Below are 17,396 nucleotides of genomic sequence, written 5' to 3'. Positions count from 1 at the left end.
CTTTTTCATTTATTAGACAAAAATTTATGGAGCTGCTGCCATGAGCCAGCCCAGTTCCTGCTGTGGGGAGTACAGCTGTGACAGTACAAAGCATTTGCTCTCGTGGAGTTTACATCGTAGTGAAAGAAGCATAAGTAAAATAATGAGTAAGACAACTTCGGAGAATACAAAACTCATGAAGAGAATAATGGGAAAATGGGGAACAGTGGGTGATTTGGGGGCCAAAAAGGTAGACAAGGAAGTCCTCTCTAATGAAGTGGCAATAGGGGTAAGAGATGAGATGGAAAAGGCCTGGGAGCCTGTGCTGTAGGCAGGAAGCACAGAATGTGCAAAGGCCCTGAGGCAGGAATGAGCCTAGGCAGTTTGAGGGTTGCTTTGCATATGAAAGGAGCTAATATATTCCAAGCACTTAGCACAATGCCTCCACTTAGGAAGGGCTTGACAAATATTAGTTATTAGCCCTAAGGGAGGACTCATCACAAGACAGTACATTGGAGAGTATTTTGGAAACAGCTCTTTCCTGGAATGCCAACTGCTCTTTAGGTTCACTTAACATATCCTTTCTTCCCCCTTCGGCAAACATCTGTACCACAAGGAAAGGTAATGTAGTGTGGTGGTTAAAAACACAGATGTTGGGATGTGACTGGCCCCATTTAAATCCCAGCTCTACTACTTAGTAACTGTATGAACTTTGGACAAGCCACTTAACCTCTCTGACTTCAGTTTATCTGTCCTTATGATGGTGAAAATAATAGTACCAACCCAATAAGTTCTGTAGGATTCAATGTGGTAGGGGTTTAGAATGCTGTCTGTGCAGTTTACTGTTACTATTGCACTATCTCACATATTTCTTTTGTATCTATATTTATCTTTTTCCCTGTCCTGCTTAGGAAATTACCCCCAAATTTACTTTTTTACTTATTTGTTTATTTATTTTTTTTTTTATTTTACTTATTTTTTATTGAACTATAGTTGATTTACAATGTCAATGTTAGTTTCAGGTGTACAGCACAGTAATTCAGATCTTTTCCCTTATACGTTATCACAAAATATTGAGGAAACTTCCCTGTGCTATACAGTAGGTCCTTGTTGGTAATTCCCCCCAATTTTTAAAAAGTATTTGGGAGGGCTTCCCTGGTGGCGCAGTGGTTGAGAATCTGCCTGCCAATGCAGGGGACACAGGTTCGAGCCCTGGTCTGGGAGGATCCCACATGCCGCAGAGCAGATGGGCCCATGAGCCACAATTACTGAGCCTGCGCGTCTGGAGCCTGTGCTCCGCGACAGGAGAGGCCGCGACAGTGAGAGGCCCGCGCACCGCGATGAAGAGTGGCCCCCGCTTGCCACAACTAGAGAAAGCGCTCGCACAAAAACGAAGACCCAACACAGCCATAAATAAATAAATAAAATTAAATTAAATTAAATTAAAAAAAAAAAAAAGTATTTGGGAATATTCCTTCCAGTATCTCCAAAAGTCGAGTATGGGACATCCCGGGTGCCTTGGTAAATATGGACAAATGAATGGAAATCCATTTGGCCCTAGGTATGAGCTGTACAACCTCTTCAGAAACTAAATCATGGGTTTGCTTTTCATCTGATTCCTTGTAAAGCCACTTGGGAATGGTCCTGGGGGAGGAGAGGGTGTGAGTAGAAGCTGGAATAAGAACCTGGTCTTTCTGATGGATTCTGTGCCCTGAAATATCAAGTCAGCATTTCTCCAGAGTTTGGGGTGAGATCTCACTTGCTCAGATTATGCCGTGAAATAAATACTGTAACATTAACCCCATTCCAAAGTGGGGTTGCATGTTTGTATGGAACGTGAGGGTCCTTTGTCCCGTGAGTATACATGAGAGCACAGTCAGGACAGCAACTGGGTCCATTCCAACAGTGAGCAGGTGAATAATTTAACGTGGATGTTTTCATAGACACTGGGAGACACTTTTTATACGGCGGCAATAAAGGTTTTGTAATTGCCGCTGACTTATTCAGTGTTGATTCCAGCCTTCACCACATCATTAAACAATATTGCACAACCATAATTCTACTATCAAGTTGGCTGTACTACTGTAATGTAGTGTCCTGGATTGGATCCTGAAACAGAAAAGGGACGTTAAGGAAGAAACTAGTGAAATCCAAACAATATCTACCATTTAGCTAAAAATAACATACTGATGTTGATTTCTTAGTTTTGACCATACTATAGTCATGTAAGATGTTAACATCAAAGTGGCTGAGGAATATACAGAACTCTGTGTACTGTCTTTGCCACTTTTCTATAAATATACAATTACTCCCAAATTAAAATTTTATTTCAAAAAAACAAAGTGTGCTTTTAACACAAACAAGTTGAGAAACGGTGATCCAGGTGATATGGTGTCCCCACAGCCCCTCACTCATGTCTCCCATTCTTAACACTAGGGACTTCCCTGGCATTCCAGCAGTTAGGACTCCGCAGTTCCACTGCGGGGGGCGTGGGTTTGATCCCTGGTCGGGGAACTAAGATCCTACAAGCCGCCGGTGCAGCCAAAAAAGGAAAAAAAAAAAAAACGGTTCATCCCGTTCTTAACACCAAAGGGAGCCTACATTTACCCTGGACTCTCAAAAGGGGTGGGAGGTGTCATTGGCAGGCAGGGAGGCTGGGGTCGGGGAGACAGAGCATGTTCACGGCACTTGAGGACAAAATGTGCCTTCAAAAGCAAACTGTAATTACACAGAAGCCTAGGAGCCTTTGCAGAAAATCACTATCTCATCTGAATCTACATCCTGTTAATCAAAGAGGTCCAAGCCCTTTTGATTATCAGACTAAATATTTTTAGGCAATATCACTGAATGCCTGGAAAGACCCTGAGCAGCATCTGCTGAAGAAAAATCCATCTTCAGATAAAAAAGGCAAGTCCTGCATATCACAGGAAAAATCAGCTTCACAAAACTGATAAAGGTTGGCAAAAAATTTCCCCACATTGAAGCCCTCTGCCCCCTATTTGCCTTCACCCTAGTCCTTCTCCACTCCCCTCCTTCCAAATATCCAGATTTCCAGACTGAATGTTGATTCTCTTAGCATTTAAACAAAGCATAAGGGAAAGATCATAAAGTGATCTAGCGTTAGTATCAAGAGGAGGAGAGATAAATAGATGGAGATGATTATTCTCTTAAAGCAATGTCAAGTGGGTAATTGAACAGAGATGAAAATAACATTTAAGTTGGGCCTATCGAATTTCCAGTCAAATCTGGCAACTTGAATGTTTAGTGAAGAACACCCTAAAAGTGGCACGATGTGTCCCTTCTTGTTGTATCACAAATAGATGCATCTTTCATTCCGTTTTTTGCAATGGTAGATCTTTGTAGCTCCCATAATGTCCAGAAAAGGGTTTTATATTCAATAGGTGCATGCTAATTCTGGCACCAAGATCTGGTCCTACTTTCTGGTTATTAGACAGAATTCCTTCTCTCCTAGCTCTCTACTGGTCAGAGTGGGCTCTGGTGACAGCTTGGCTTCTTGAACATTTAATAACTGATAAATATCAGTTATCTAGTCCTATCTTCTCATGAACTTCCCAAATCATTCTTTGTTCTGAACATGCAAATTTTTCCCACATGTCTACAATATATAAAGAGCTCCTGTAAGTCAACAAAAGACAAACATGTAATTACAAGGAAACACAATCACTACCAACTACTGAATTAACTTGTTATATCAATTAAACTTATTAATGTAAATCTGTGGAAAGGCTATATGCTTCTTATCTTCAGATAGTCCCAAAAACACTTGGAAATAAGGATTGAACCAAACTAGCAGAATTATATGAAATTAATATCTGTGGTAATTCTTATGAGAATGCAGTGTTTGTGACATAACACACCTGGAATTCTCCCCTGTAGTTTGCCAGGAATGCTCTGGTGTAATTCTACCCAGTAAAATATTACAAGACACATTTTTTTTCTTGGTATAAAAAGACCATTGATTACTGAAACACAAATATAGACTAAAAGCAAGAATCATAAATAAACCAAGTTAGCCTGTCACAGGAGACTTCTGAATTGCTCAGTACCTAGACACCCATCTCTGAACAGTAATTTATTCTCAGTACAACTTTAAACAAAAATCCCTTACTAAAGGGACTTCCCTGGTGGCACAGTGGTTAAGACTACATGCCCCCAATGCAGGGGGCCTGGGTTTGATCCCTGGTTGGGGAACTAGATCCCACATGCATGACCCAACTAAGAGTTCGTATGCCACAACTAAGGAGCCCACCTGCTGCAACTAAGACCCAACACAACCAAAAAGATAAATATTTTTTTAAAAAATCCCTTACTAAAGCAAGATTCATTAATGTCGCCTGTCCTTTTTGCCTGATGGAATGGTGAAATTTGAGTGCCTTCAATGATTTTGTTATTCCACTCAAGTGCTGATCCAAAATCATCCTAAAAATTGAAACTTCAAATGAGAAACTTTCAACAGCTGCCTTTTATAGCCAAGGACTCAATACCATTTCAGCTTTCTCTACCTCATGGTCACATTCACTCACTTGTGATGTTTGGGACTCACATACACCTAGGTTCAACTTATTTCCCAGTGCATTCTGAAGGAGAATGTGCTCATTTCCATCAAAACCAGAATTGGATATGATTGCCATATCAGAGTTGGCGCAATTTACCATATCTTTCAGGGCTGTGAGATTTGGTCATAAAACTTCCAATGGCTGGTGTATTTTGCTCTAAAATGTGACTATTTCTCATATCATTTTATGGTCCAGTTCACAAATAAATAATGTCAAATTATTTAATATAATGAAACCTAAGACCTTCTACTTAGTAACCCATTTTCAAACCATGTACACATTGACTTTGCCAACATACTGCGACATTTCCAAGGCCATGAACAACTGTCACCATGCAGAATCAGAGAATCTGCATCACCTATGTCAAATTCCACAGGCTTATTCCTCTACCCGTTGAGCATGAAAATTTGCAACCAGTCCAAAAGTATGATTCAGCAAATAAAACACCAATGCCGCTCCTGGTGCAGCTTTAGCAAAGGCGACCCAGACTAGAAAAATGTGCACTGCCAGAAATGTTTCTGTTTTTAAGAACCTCCAGCCACAACTGAATGCACACTTTAAATTGTCTGGTTTTTGTTATTTTAAACCAAGCCCTCCACATTACTTTAATGTGGCGGTTACTTGAAAACATAATTGCTAGGAGTAACCACGGTAGTACACTACTGTCAAAAACAAAACAATCTTGTTTTCCCCACTGCCTGTAGTCAGTGCACCAGCTCCATAATGTATGTTGTATATACAGATCTTTGAAAGGAAAGAAAATCTTTGGGACCATACTAAGATCCCCAACTATGCTCCATCAGCTAAAGAATACCTGTTGAAACACAATAGCAAATGCAGCTTTTTTTTCTCCTGGAAGAACAATGGAACAATTTGCTACTGTTGAATCACACATACACACCCACCCCAAACCAACATAACCACAACTCAAAACTCCATACACATGCACACACGCACACACATACACACACAAAGTGTTTGTGGATTATATTTACGAAACTCTAGTTTTATGAAAAATAAATCTGGTTCTTCTGAACCAGTATCTGTTAACTGAAAGCAGCATGAAACCTAAAAGACACAACTGGCCTACCTCAGGAGGGAGACAGATAAGCAAATGAACCATTGGTTAACAGATTACCCAATCAAGATGAACCAACAAAATGGGTTATCGGCTAACAGATTTACTATCTAAGATGAACCAACCAAGTAATCCATTGGTTAACTAAGTACCCAACCATGATGAACCAACCAAGAGGGCCATTAGTTAACAGATCAACCAAGATGAACCACCCAAGTGGTTCTATTAATAGAAGAACCAAACATGAGAAATCCACCAAGTGGGTCAGTCTTTAACAGAGAAACAAACCAAGTGAAATCTGAGGATGCCACACACAGTTTGATCCAGAAGAGATAAAATAAAACTTCTTATTCAACAGAGAGAAGCTCTTCATGGATCCAAACATACACCATGAAATCTGGAGTGGTGTGACCACCACTTGGGTCACCACACAGGACTGGAATGGATGGCACAGCTGTACTTACGAAGATTATTTATGGGGGTTCTGGTATCCATGTTCTCATAATGCTGGACATGGACCACGATGTTGAGATCTCTCTCCATGTGGTCAGTGTTGCAGTGGCCCTGTGGCCTCATGACATCTGCAAGGGCCCTGAAAGAAGAGAAAATTTAAATCTGTTCATTCAAAACAATCATTGGCACCTACATGGGCCTATGAACAAAAGACAAGACCCCTTCCTCCATGGAGCTGCCATTCTACTTAGGGGCAGAGGGGAAAAAAAGACATTAGTTAAGTAAGTAAGATCACTGCAATTAGAGATTACATAAGGACCTCATGCAGAACAGTTCACATGCCTCTCACAATAGTGATGTAATAGCACTGTTACCTACTTTATAGAGTTGTTGAGAGGATTAAATGATGAATATATGTAATATGTCTGCACCCCACAAGTTTAGTTCCCCTTTATGACTAACCTTAGATACCAACACTTCACGTACAGCAATGGCCCACTATTCCTAACAATAAGTAACATTTACTGAGTACTTACCATAAGCCAGGCACTATACTAGTCACGTTACATACTTTAATTCAACTAAGCAGCATGTAAACATCTTATGAGGATTATTACTCTTTGTTTGCAGATGAGTAAACAAAGACTCAGAGAGGTGAACTGATTCCATTTACATGAAATGTTCAGAATAGGCAAATCCACAGAGACAAAGTAGATTAGTGGTTGCCAGGGGCTGGGGGTGTCGGAGGGGAAACAGGAAGTGACTGCTAATGAGTGAAGGGTTTCTTTTTAGGATGCTGAAAATGTTCTAGAATTAGACAGTGGTGATGGTTGCTCAACTTTCTGAATATACTAAAAACCACTGAATTGTACACTTTTTAATATTTTTTAACATTTATTTATTTGGCTGTGCCAGGTTTTAGTTGCGGCACATGGGATCTTCGTTGTGGCATGCGGGATCTAGTTCCCTGACCAGGTATCAAACCCAGGCCCCCTACATTGGGAGGGCGGAGTCTTAACCACTGGACAACCAGGGAAGTCTCTGGACACTTTTTTTTTAATCCTAAATATACTGAGATGAAGTGGTCTGGAAAAGCCTTTCTGAGGAGGTGACATCTGAGTCGAGCCCTGAACAGTAGAAGGAGTTGGTCACAGAAAGACGATGAAAGAACATTCTGGGCAGAGGGGGCAGCAAGTGCAAAGGTCCTGAGGCAGGAAAGAGTTCACGTATCTGAGGGACAAGCAAGAAGGCCAATAAAGCTGGATTATGGCAAACAGGGGGGATAATGTTACAAGGTGTGGATTATCCATTCTCCAAAACAAAAAAATGCCCAAGTTAACTCAGCTAATCAGTGGAGGGACTAAGATACAAATCTGAGTGTCTTTGAAATCAGAGTCCAGCCTCCTTCCTACTCTGTGCAGTAAGCAGGGCCTAAAACTCAAAGGGGCTGCAGGGGAGGAATGTTTGAAACATAGAACAGATCCCTCCCAAACCTAATTTGCCTTTTTTCACTTTTAAACGGGCTCTTTATATGAACTTCAGGAGATCTCTGAACTCCTCTGGAATTGAATGGAAATTTTATTTGTGCGTTTTTCTCGAAGAAGAAGCCATAGATCTCAACAGATTCTCTAAGGAGTCTCTCCAAAATTTCAGAATATTCGGACTTTCAAGAGGACAGCAAAGTAAACATTCAGGATGTCTATCCGTGAACTCGGTCAGCACTGCCATCGGCAGATTCCCTGGGCTTCTTCTGAGTGCCAAAGTCCATGAAATTCACCTAAAAGCCAAGCCATACTTTTTCCAAGGCAGCCCTTCCCAGAGCATGCAGTGAAGACAGGGATTCTTAGAGCCCTCACATCCTGGACAAGGAGTCTTCAAGGTGTGGTCCACTCCCTCAGGGACTGCCTAAAATAATTTGGCATGGGGGAAGGAAACATGCGAATTTCTGTGTATGGTCTTTAGTCATTAAAAATAAGAAATAAATTTAATATGTGAATTGATGCTGGAGCCCTCATTTGGAAGACCCACGTCAGATGGTGAGAACCTGGAGTCTTGGACCAAGGAAGGTGGCGGTCAGTGGCACCATCATTAGGGTGCCTCACCTGTATTGCAGTTACGTGCACCCCTAAAGGGGATGTGCAGGCAAAGTATCTAGTTTTACTAGGCTAACCATCACTACATGGACATGGGGCTTAAAAATGTCCCCCATAACAAAACCACAGCTTGGAGATAATACTGATGACACAAGCACAGGAGAATGACAGATTGGACTCACCCCTCCTCTTCAACAGCTTCTCACAAGGTTAAAACAAATGATGGCCTATTCAGATCAAAATGAAGTCAGCCAAAAATCATCAAAGCTCTCATGAAAACTATTCAAACTATGGATTTATTTATGAATGATAAGCTTCATCCTCAACACACATTAGGCTTTGAGAGATGAGCTAATAGTTGCACGAAGTCAGCACCATTGGCAACAAATTGTAAATATTTATTTCACCTTCAGCTCACTTTAATATTTCTGTTCTTATGTATGCTTTATAGTGTATCTAAACAACAAGGTCCTACTGTATAGCACAGGGAACTATATCCAATATCCTGTGATAAGCCATAATGGAAAAGAATATATATATATAAAAAACTGAATCACTTTGCTGTACAGCAGAAATTAACACATTGTAAATCAACTATCCTTCAATAAAATTTTAAAAAATAATAAATGCTATAGTGTACATAATCATTTTTGTTGGTATGTGCATATATTGGGGTGTATGCTAAAAAAAATGTTACAATTAGGGATGTGTTTTTAAAAATTAGTGAATTAGTGGAAAGAACCAACTATGTACTACAAGCCAAACAAATGCCCAAGGAATTGGTATTTATGTGTGGCACATACTTCGGGTGCTTCTCAAACTCGAATGTGCATTCAGATTACCTTCGGGGTCTTGTTAAGATGCAGATTCTGATTCAAGATGTCTGAGGCAGGGCCTGAGATTCTGCTCAAGCTCCCAGGTGATGGAGATGCTGCTGGTCCACAGGCCACAATCTGAATAGCAAGATCCTAAAGGTAATGTCATGGTAAATTTCATGTGTCAACTTGACTGAAGAGAACCAAGATTTGGTCAAACATTATTCTGGATGCGTCTGAGAGGGTGTTTTTGGATGAGATTAACATTTAGATTGATAGACTGAGGAAAGCAGATTGCCCTCCATGGGGTGGGCCTCATCCGATCAGTTGAAGGCTGGAATAGAACAAAAGGCTGACCCTCCCCCAAGTAAGAGAGAATTTCCCTGCCTGATGGCCTTCAAACTGGGACGTCAGCTCTTCATGTTTCTACGGTGACCTACAGGCTTTCAGACTCAAACTGGGACCTTGACTCTGCAGATTTTGGACCTCCCAGCTTCAATTATCATGTGTGGCAATTCTGCATAAATCTCTTCATAGATAGATAGATGATAGATAGATACATAGATAGATAGATAGATAGACAGATAGGGCGATCGATCTCCTAGAGGTTCTGTTTCTCTGGAGAACCCTAACTCAGGCACCTTATTGAAGAAACTACACTTTTCCTTGATATCCCTTAACCCAGTTCCAAATTGTTATGTTAAAACATTGCCATTTTTGAGGTTGAAGATGATGGAATATTGGCAATTTCATAAGGTTCAACTTAGTATCACGTCACTTGTATATTTACTTGTACATTACCTGTCTCCTGCCATTTGACCATGAGCTCTGTGCCTGCACTATTCGCTGCATTCTCAGAGCTCTCTGCACAGTGCTGGGTATACCATAGGTACTCAATAAAAACCTATTGAATGAATATATCAATGAGCAAATGAATGACTGACTGAGGAGATACCTTATGTCATATAAACCAGGATGTCAGGAATCAGAACTCCTATGTGCCAGGTACTGTACTAGGACTCAGGTGACAGATGGGGAAGAGACTGAGAGCATCCCTGCACTCCTTACTGTGAAAGATAATGGAAGGAGACAGATAATAAACTAGTAAACCCGTACATTATTAAGTTCATTTTCGACTGTAATGTGAAATGAAGCAAATAACATTAAGTGATGGGCTGGAGGGGGCGAGGAGGGGGGCGTTAGTAAGTAAGCCTGGGGGGTCAGGGACAGCGTCTCAGACAAGGTGACACTGAGCTGAGACTTGAATGCAGACGAGGGGCCAGCCAGAGAATTTGAGGAAAACCAACACAACAACTCCAAAGCAGCAATGAGCATGGCATATCTGAGGAACAAAAAGAAAAGGCTGCATCCCTTTTCTTTCCAATTACAGAGAGCAAATAAAAGACCCCAGCATTATCGAACAGAGCTCAGAGTTCCAGCGTCTTGCTTCAAAGCCTCCAGGGGTTCCAAGGTCTAAACTATGTCCTGACTTTTAAACACTTGAATGGCATTCCTGAGAATTTCCTCTTTTACCAGAAGCATCATTTATTTTTCAAGGATCTAAGGGCAATGGGCACCAGGTACCTTTCTGGAGTAGTGGTTATACAGGTGTAGACATTTGTCCAAGCTCATCAAACTGTATAGATAATGTGTGTGCATTTTATTGTGTAAATTAGACCCCAATAAAGTGGATTTTTTTTAACATCTTTATTGGAGTATAACTGCTTTGCAATGTTGTTAAAGTTGATTTTTCAAATGTTAAGGACTCAGTGCCCAAAGAGAAGCAAACATATTCTGCAAAGAAAAATAATTTAGACTTTTCCATGGCCAACAGTATATGCATTCATGGGCTTCTCCAGCCTGGGGAGCTGGTGGAAGCCACAAGATAACCATAAATGTGTAAGAAAAAGGGGAGGTAGAAGGGAAGCTGGAATAAGAGAGAAAAGGCAAGGGAAGAAGGGACATATATCACTTGATGCCATTTCTTTGCAAGAGACTCCAGCACTTGTGAAGCATGTTTGAAAAACACACAGGACATTGTGCTACATAATTTGCCACTTGGATTTCGGATTCTGTTTGAAGGTGGGCAAAATAATGGCATGTGTTCCCTACTGGCTTCAAGTGTAGAGAGCTTCAAACACGCGTTCCTGCCCCCAAGGTCATTTCTTACCGATGCCTTTGCCAAGGGGCTGGCCCTGCCAGGGGCAGATGCAGAAAACATGCCTAGTCTTGATCTGATAGTGGCTCCGTGAACTGGCCCCGATGTGTGCACTGTTATTTGCAGGGCATCGAGCACCTCTCTGTGATCTGCAAAGATTGAAGTCCTGCATCTCAGTGATCCAAGGCAGTGCAGCCTAGTAGTCAAGGATCCATGCTACAGTCTCAGACTGTCTGGGTCTGAAGTCCAACTCCTCCACTCACTAGGGGCTTGTGCATCCTCTTGGAAAGCAATCTGTGCCTCTGTGAAAGGCAGACTGTCATAAGGCCGACGTCCTTGGGGTGGGACATGAAATTAAATGAGAATTTACACACAAGCTTATGGCAAAATAGTAAAACCAGCAAGTGTTCTTCAATATCACGCAGGCCAACTCTTTGCAATGCATCTAATGTTGTCATACGTGGATCGTCTCTCCTATTCTGAACCTGCCACTCCTTCTGCTAAAATTAAATGCAAGCCCAGAGAGGTTATGAGACTTGGCCAACGTCACACAGCTAAACAGTCATAGCAGAGCAAGGGCTAGACACAGAGTTCCAGACTACAACTTCACCCACTTCGGTAGATAAGGGTTAGAAAATTCCAGTAATAAGGATGATGATAAAGGGTAATAGTCACTGAGCAGTGACCATATGGCAGGCCCTGCGCTAAGAGCTTTCTGAGCTCAGTCTCAGTGAATCCTCACACAAGCCTATGATATAGGGACCCACATCATCCCATTTTGTAGGCAAGAACCTGAGAATCAGAGAAGTGACGTAAATTTCTCAGAATCACACAGCTGTTAAGTGGCTGAGCTGGGACTGAATCTGGAGCCATCTGACTTGAGCCCATTTCTGTTAAGATCAGCCTGATGACCTCTCTGGGGACTGCAGGTAACATAACTGAGTGAATGGGGCTGGGGGGGTGGGGGCGGGGGCTGGAGATTAAACCTGAGAGGGTCCTAAAGGGAACAGTTGCCGTTTGAATATGCAGGTCCAGTATTACCGGACCTATCGATTTCTCAAGAGAAATCAGAAATCTGGATTTCTGTGTGAAATCTCTCAGTTTTTAAATGTTGGCAATTGGTTCTAAGTTGGTTTTAAAACACCATACTTAATAGAGACTAAAGAGATTTCAAAGCCAAAGGCAGTGAGCTTTGACTGGATCCTGGTTTGAGAAACCAAGCTCTAAAAGACATTTCTGGTACACGACTGGGAAAACAGTAATACAGTTCGCTATTTGATGACGTTACGGGATTTTTGTTCTTTTTCTTGGGTGTGGTACTGGAATTGTGTTATGCGGGAGAATGTCCTTGTTCTTAGGAGATCCACACTGAAGTATTTAAGGATGAAGCATCATGTCTGCAACTTATTTTCAACTGCTTCAGCCAAAAAACAAAGGAAAAAAAGAGAGGAAGGGAGGGAAGGAGAAAAGAAGGAAAAAAGGAAGGGAGGAAAGAAGGAAGAGAGAGAGAGAGATAGCAAACAGGACAAAATACTAATAATTGTTCAATCTAAATTGGTACTTCTTGACTGGGAGTGATTTTGCCCCTGGATGACTTTTGGCAACACCTGAGGACGTTTGTAATTGCCGCGAATGAAGCGTGGGGTGGGTGCTACCTGCACCTGGTGGGTAGAGCCCAGGGCTGCTGCAATGCTCAGGACAGTGCCCACAGCAAAGAATTATCCAGCTCCGAATGTCAACAGTGTCAAGGGGAAGAAACCCTGCTCTAGATGAAAGATATACTGGACTTCGTGTTTATTCTTCTTTCAAGTTTTTTATATGTTTAAAATGTTTCACAATAACAAATTGAGGAAAACTTAAAAATAAGAATACAAAAATAGAAATACCTTGCAGACCAAACAAAACACATCTGCATGGTTTGGTACCCATAGCTGGCCACCATTTGCAGTCACTTCTTCCAATAAATTGTGCTTGAATGTGGCAGCTGTTACAGCTGCTGAATGAGCATCTGTACAGTTCTCCCAACATCACAGGCAAGGCCCATGCACGCTCCTGGAACTGCTGTCTTTCCCCTTTTTCAGTCCTAATCAGCACAAAAGGAAGCAGGCGATGTGCCCAGGACTCTGAGCCTGGAAACTGACATCCTCAAACACAAGCACACTGGTCACCAGGAGCAGTCAGGGTGTGACGTGGGAGCAGCACGTGCTGTTAAGTCTTTGAGGAGAAAATACTTTCAGATGAGGTAAGAACAAACTCCCCATCCCAGTGACCCTAGCAGCTGCAGACAAAGTAAATGAAGAGGCTGCAGCCAGCAGGTTAATTTCACCTAGAAGCTACTGTACAGTCTCTCTGATGCCGAGCTTGGTGTGCTGGCCCCACCCAAGCATCCCATGGCCCGTGCAGGCAAAAGTGGATGAGGCCACTGCTACGGCTGGGACTTGACATGATTCACTGCATCAGCAGAGCAGGAGGCGTTTGGTGAGAACTTGGGGCGGCCCCCAGCACCACAGAAATACACATAAAGGCTACACACACGGGGAAAACCGGCAATAGAATGTAAATAAATAAGAGTCACACTGGATGAATTCATCCATCCTCAATCCTGTAAAATATTCCCAAATCAAGACCAGTGTTTCTCCAAGTGTGGACCACTTTACGTGAGCCATTCAGGGAGGTGGTGAAATGCAGATTTCCGAGGCCCAGACGGATGGATTTAGAATCTCTCTGGATCGAACTCAAGACTGTGCATTTTAGGAAGCTCCCCAAATTCTGACGCTCACTCAAACTGAAAACATCTGCCCCCGACACAGCTGAAACCAGGGGACTAAGGATTGCACAATTTTCTGTGTGACCTTGAGCAAGCCACCAACCTCAGCTATGATTTGCTCCTATGTAAGTGGGAATTAAATTAGCACCTGTCTCATCGCTGTGCAAACTAAACGAGAGAATGTTTACACACACACACACACACACACCCCTAGTATAGTGCCTGGCACCCAGAACTGTGCTCAGCAAATGTTACTTCCTTTTCCCGGGCAGTGATTGGCTGAACACTGTAAAGCCTGGAGAGATGTACATAAGTATGGATGCTCAGGCCCCACCCTAGAGGTTCTGATTTGAACCATCTAGGGTGGGGCTCCCGGCAAGAGGACTTTTTTAAAAGCATGCCAGGTGACCCTATACATCAGCCGGGGTTGAAAACCATACTTTAGGAGTTGCAAGTAAAAATCAACCATCCTTTCTCTTCAGGAGTACATACTTTCACTCCATTCTGGAATTCCCAAAATGTATGCAAGGAGAGCCTGTGTTAAGGCTCTGTTACCCCAGGACTGGGCACCCCTAGATTTCACCTCCAAGCAGACCTTTTCCAATACCTGCAGAGGAATGTGGCTGCAGCCTGCTGGGCTGAAGTAAACAGAGCTGCAAGGGGGCAGGACCAGGAAGTTGAGTCCCTGGTGGCCTGAAGCTACTAGCATCTTTCTCCCACAGATGCCCAAAGGTTAGCTCCCCTCTCCACCTTCTCACCTCCCTCTTCACGCCTCTCCACCCCCATCCCAGCCAAACAAGGAGGAGGGCTCCCGTAAGCGCCGGTTTGCAAGGCAAAGGCTCCAAGGAGATTTCAGCAGAGGAATTAAACCGAAATATGCAAGGCAGCCTACCTATCCCTGGGTGAATCTCCCTACCAAGGCAACAGTCGCTGCCGCAGCCCTGCTTCCGTGTCTCACTCTCACCTTAATACAGACCCTTGGCGAGGACAGTGGGGGAAGTGAAACCACCCGGCCCTTGCGGTTGGCGATCGGGCACCTCGGGGTTACGGGGAGGTGGGCGGGACCTGCTCTTGACTCTTTTTAGTAGGTCAGGCTTTCTTGAATGCCCTAGGAGCTTACTTCTGTGCCTCCAGACCTCAACATCCATCCACACCTCCCTGCTGACCCAAACCGAGAGGGACTACCTCACCTCTTCCCCCAAATTCTTCCCGTCTGGGAAAAAAAAAAAAAAATCATCTGATAATCTGAGTATAAATAGAAAATAATTACTAGTGAGGTGGTGATGTTCCTTCGCCTATTTTTGGTGGGTCTCTTTGTTGAGATTTTTTAGGCAGGCACACGGAGCGCGTGCAGACACACGCGGGCACACAGGCACCCGGAGGTGCGGGGTGTGTATGTGTGTGTTGGGTGGGGCGTGGGGGGAACACATGGCGACTCTGTTAACCATATTCGGAAAAAGAATAAACCTTGCGCCCCAGTCATCCAGCTGTTCGCAGGCCACCCGGCGCTCTTCAACCCCGCCCGCCCGGACCTCACACCAACCCTAGGCCTCTCCCCGGCCGGGGGCTGCGTCCTCGCGTCTGCGTGTTCCGCCTCAAAGTTACTGTGTTGTGCGAATCGATTTAGATACTTAAAAAAAAAAAAAAAAGCAAAAGGCAAATAGCTCCATTAATCCCAAATGCCTTCTCCCATCTGCTGAGACTTGCTCGTGCTGGGACTTGCATAATGAATAAGGCAAAAGGGGAAGTTGACGAATCAGGGTGTCTGGGGGGTGAAGGCGCGCGGGGAGGGGGCTCCGGTCCTTGGAGGCCAAGCCGGCCCGGGCAAGGGGGGGCAGCACGCAGCTGAGGTCGCTGCCCCAGGCTGGGAGAGATGGCGACTGGAGAGGGGGACGAGGGGGTTAAGGGGAGGGGTGGCGAGGTCCCAATTCCAGGGACCTGGCAGCTCGGAGAAAGCGAGGCGGCCGCTCCAAGCACAGCTTTTGTTCTCGCCCTCCCCGCACTCTCCACCTCCCTCGCCACATTTTTGCGAGTCGTACGAGTTGCAGGCGGCACACACTCCTTGCCTCCCTCCCTCCCTCCCGCACACACGCGCGCGCGCGAGCTCACACACGCCCCCCTTCCCTTTCGGGCTCGCCGGCCCCTGTTTACCTAGAGGCTAGTATCTGGAATCCGAAGGCTGGACCCCCTCCCCAAAACCCAAGACTTCGGAGCCACGGGTTCCCAGGCTGTGTGTCTCAAGTCCGCTGCAAGCCTCGGCGGGAGGGGGCGGCAAGCGGGCGGGGGAGGGCGGAAGACACCCCTAACCCCCCACACACGCTCATGTCCGCACCTGTGCTGAGCGCAGCGTCCCCTCTCTGCGCTCCCAGCCCAAGTTGGCTGCGCGGGTGACATACCCCCGCGAAGAAGCCGGGGTCGGGGGGAGCGCCATTGCCTCCAGTAAGGTGGAGAGGGGAGAGTAGGGAGAGCGGCGCCCGGAGGGGAGGGTGAGGGGGGGAAGGCAGCCCACCTGGACATGTGCTCCCTTTGGGGCCGGTGCGCTTTCTCCAGCCCCAGCTTGGTGAAGATGCCCACGAGCACCATGACGGCCACCACCCCGCAGATGATGTAAACGATCAGGTTGGTCTTGTCCTTGGTGGGGTCGTGCAGGGGGTCGTCCTTGCGCGCTGGGGGCTTGCCGGTGTTGAGCCAGAGTGGAGTGTCGTAGTTGGTGCAGGTGCTCTGGTTCAGTCGCCGCTTCTTAAACGTGCAGCAGAACCGGAAGCCACAAGTCCCGCAGCAGAAGATGAAGTCGCCCGAGCTGCAGTTGAACGGCGGGTCCCACTGGCCCATGACATCGAAGTAGCCCCGGCAGAAGTCCGGCGTGGGCGCCCGGGTCGGGGGTGCGTCCGAGACCCCCACGCCCTCGCCGACCTCTCCGGAGGCGGCCCCCGAGCGGTTGCCCCCCGCCAGCACCACCACGCCGCCCAGCTGCGCCAGCTGCCCGTGCCCCGCTCGCTCCTGCGCCCGGCACACGCGGGCGCACAGCTCGGTGAGGAAGCAGCCGAGGAGCAGCCGGAGGACGCGGCGCATCGTGTTTCCCAGCCCGGGCTCGGCCGCTCGGCCGCCGCTGGAGCCGCTGCAGCCGCCTCTCGAGGCGCGGCCGAAGCTGCCGAGGCTGCTGCCGGGGGCTGCGAGCCGCCGCGGGCCGCACATGCAGGGAGCGGCGCGGGGCGCTCGGTGGTCGGCGGCCACTGCGCTCGGCTCAGCCCGCGTTCGCCTCCAGCGCGCAGCGCGCCGAGGGGCCGGCCGGGGAGGAGCGCGCCGGCCGGGCGGGGGGAGGAGGAGCGGGGGCAAGCGCGGGGTGCAGGTCCGGCTGGCCACAGGGGGAGGCGGGGGCCGGAGAGCAAGAGCGAGTCGGTTTCTCCGCGCCTCCCCTCGGCCGGCGGCTCTGGACTCGCCGCCCCGCGCCCGCTCGCAGGATCCCTCTCACCTCT

The 17,396-nt window shown here is 45.8% G+C and overlaps 1 protein-coding gene across 2 annotated transcripts in view; it reads right to left on the bottom strand.

The window, feature by feature from the left end:
- The window catches only part of SHISA9 (shisa family member 9), a 294,030-nt gene extending 276,934 nt beyond the window's left edge, over positions 1-17,096 (bottom strand). The window contains exons 1-2 of one of the 2 annotated variants that reach the window (XM_059896901.1): positions 16,430-17,096; positions 6,099-6,226 (exon numbers count right to left, since the gene is read on the bottom strand). In XM_059896901.1, coding sequence (XP_059752884.1) covers positions 6,099-6,226; positions 16,430-16,992 — 691 coding nt within the window. In that variant the 5' untranslated portion in view covers positions 16,993-17,096. The remainder of the gene's footprint in view (positions 1-6,098; positions 6,227-16,429) is intronic. The other variant, XM_059896902.1, reaches the window with a different exon arrangement.
- Positions 17,097-17,396: the final 300 nt, after the last annotated feature.

This window comes from Balaenoptera ricei, chromosome 15 (genome assembly GCF_028023285.1).
Source record: "Balaenoptera ricei isolate mBalRic1 chromosome 15, mBalRic1.hap2, whole genome shotgun sequence".
NCBI lineage: Eukaryota > Metazoa > Chordata > Mammalia > Artiodactyla > Balaenopteridae > Balaenoptera > Balaenoptera ricei.
Note: the sequence above shows the minus strand (reverse complement) of the source record. Positions and strands in the feature narration are given on the sequence as shown.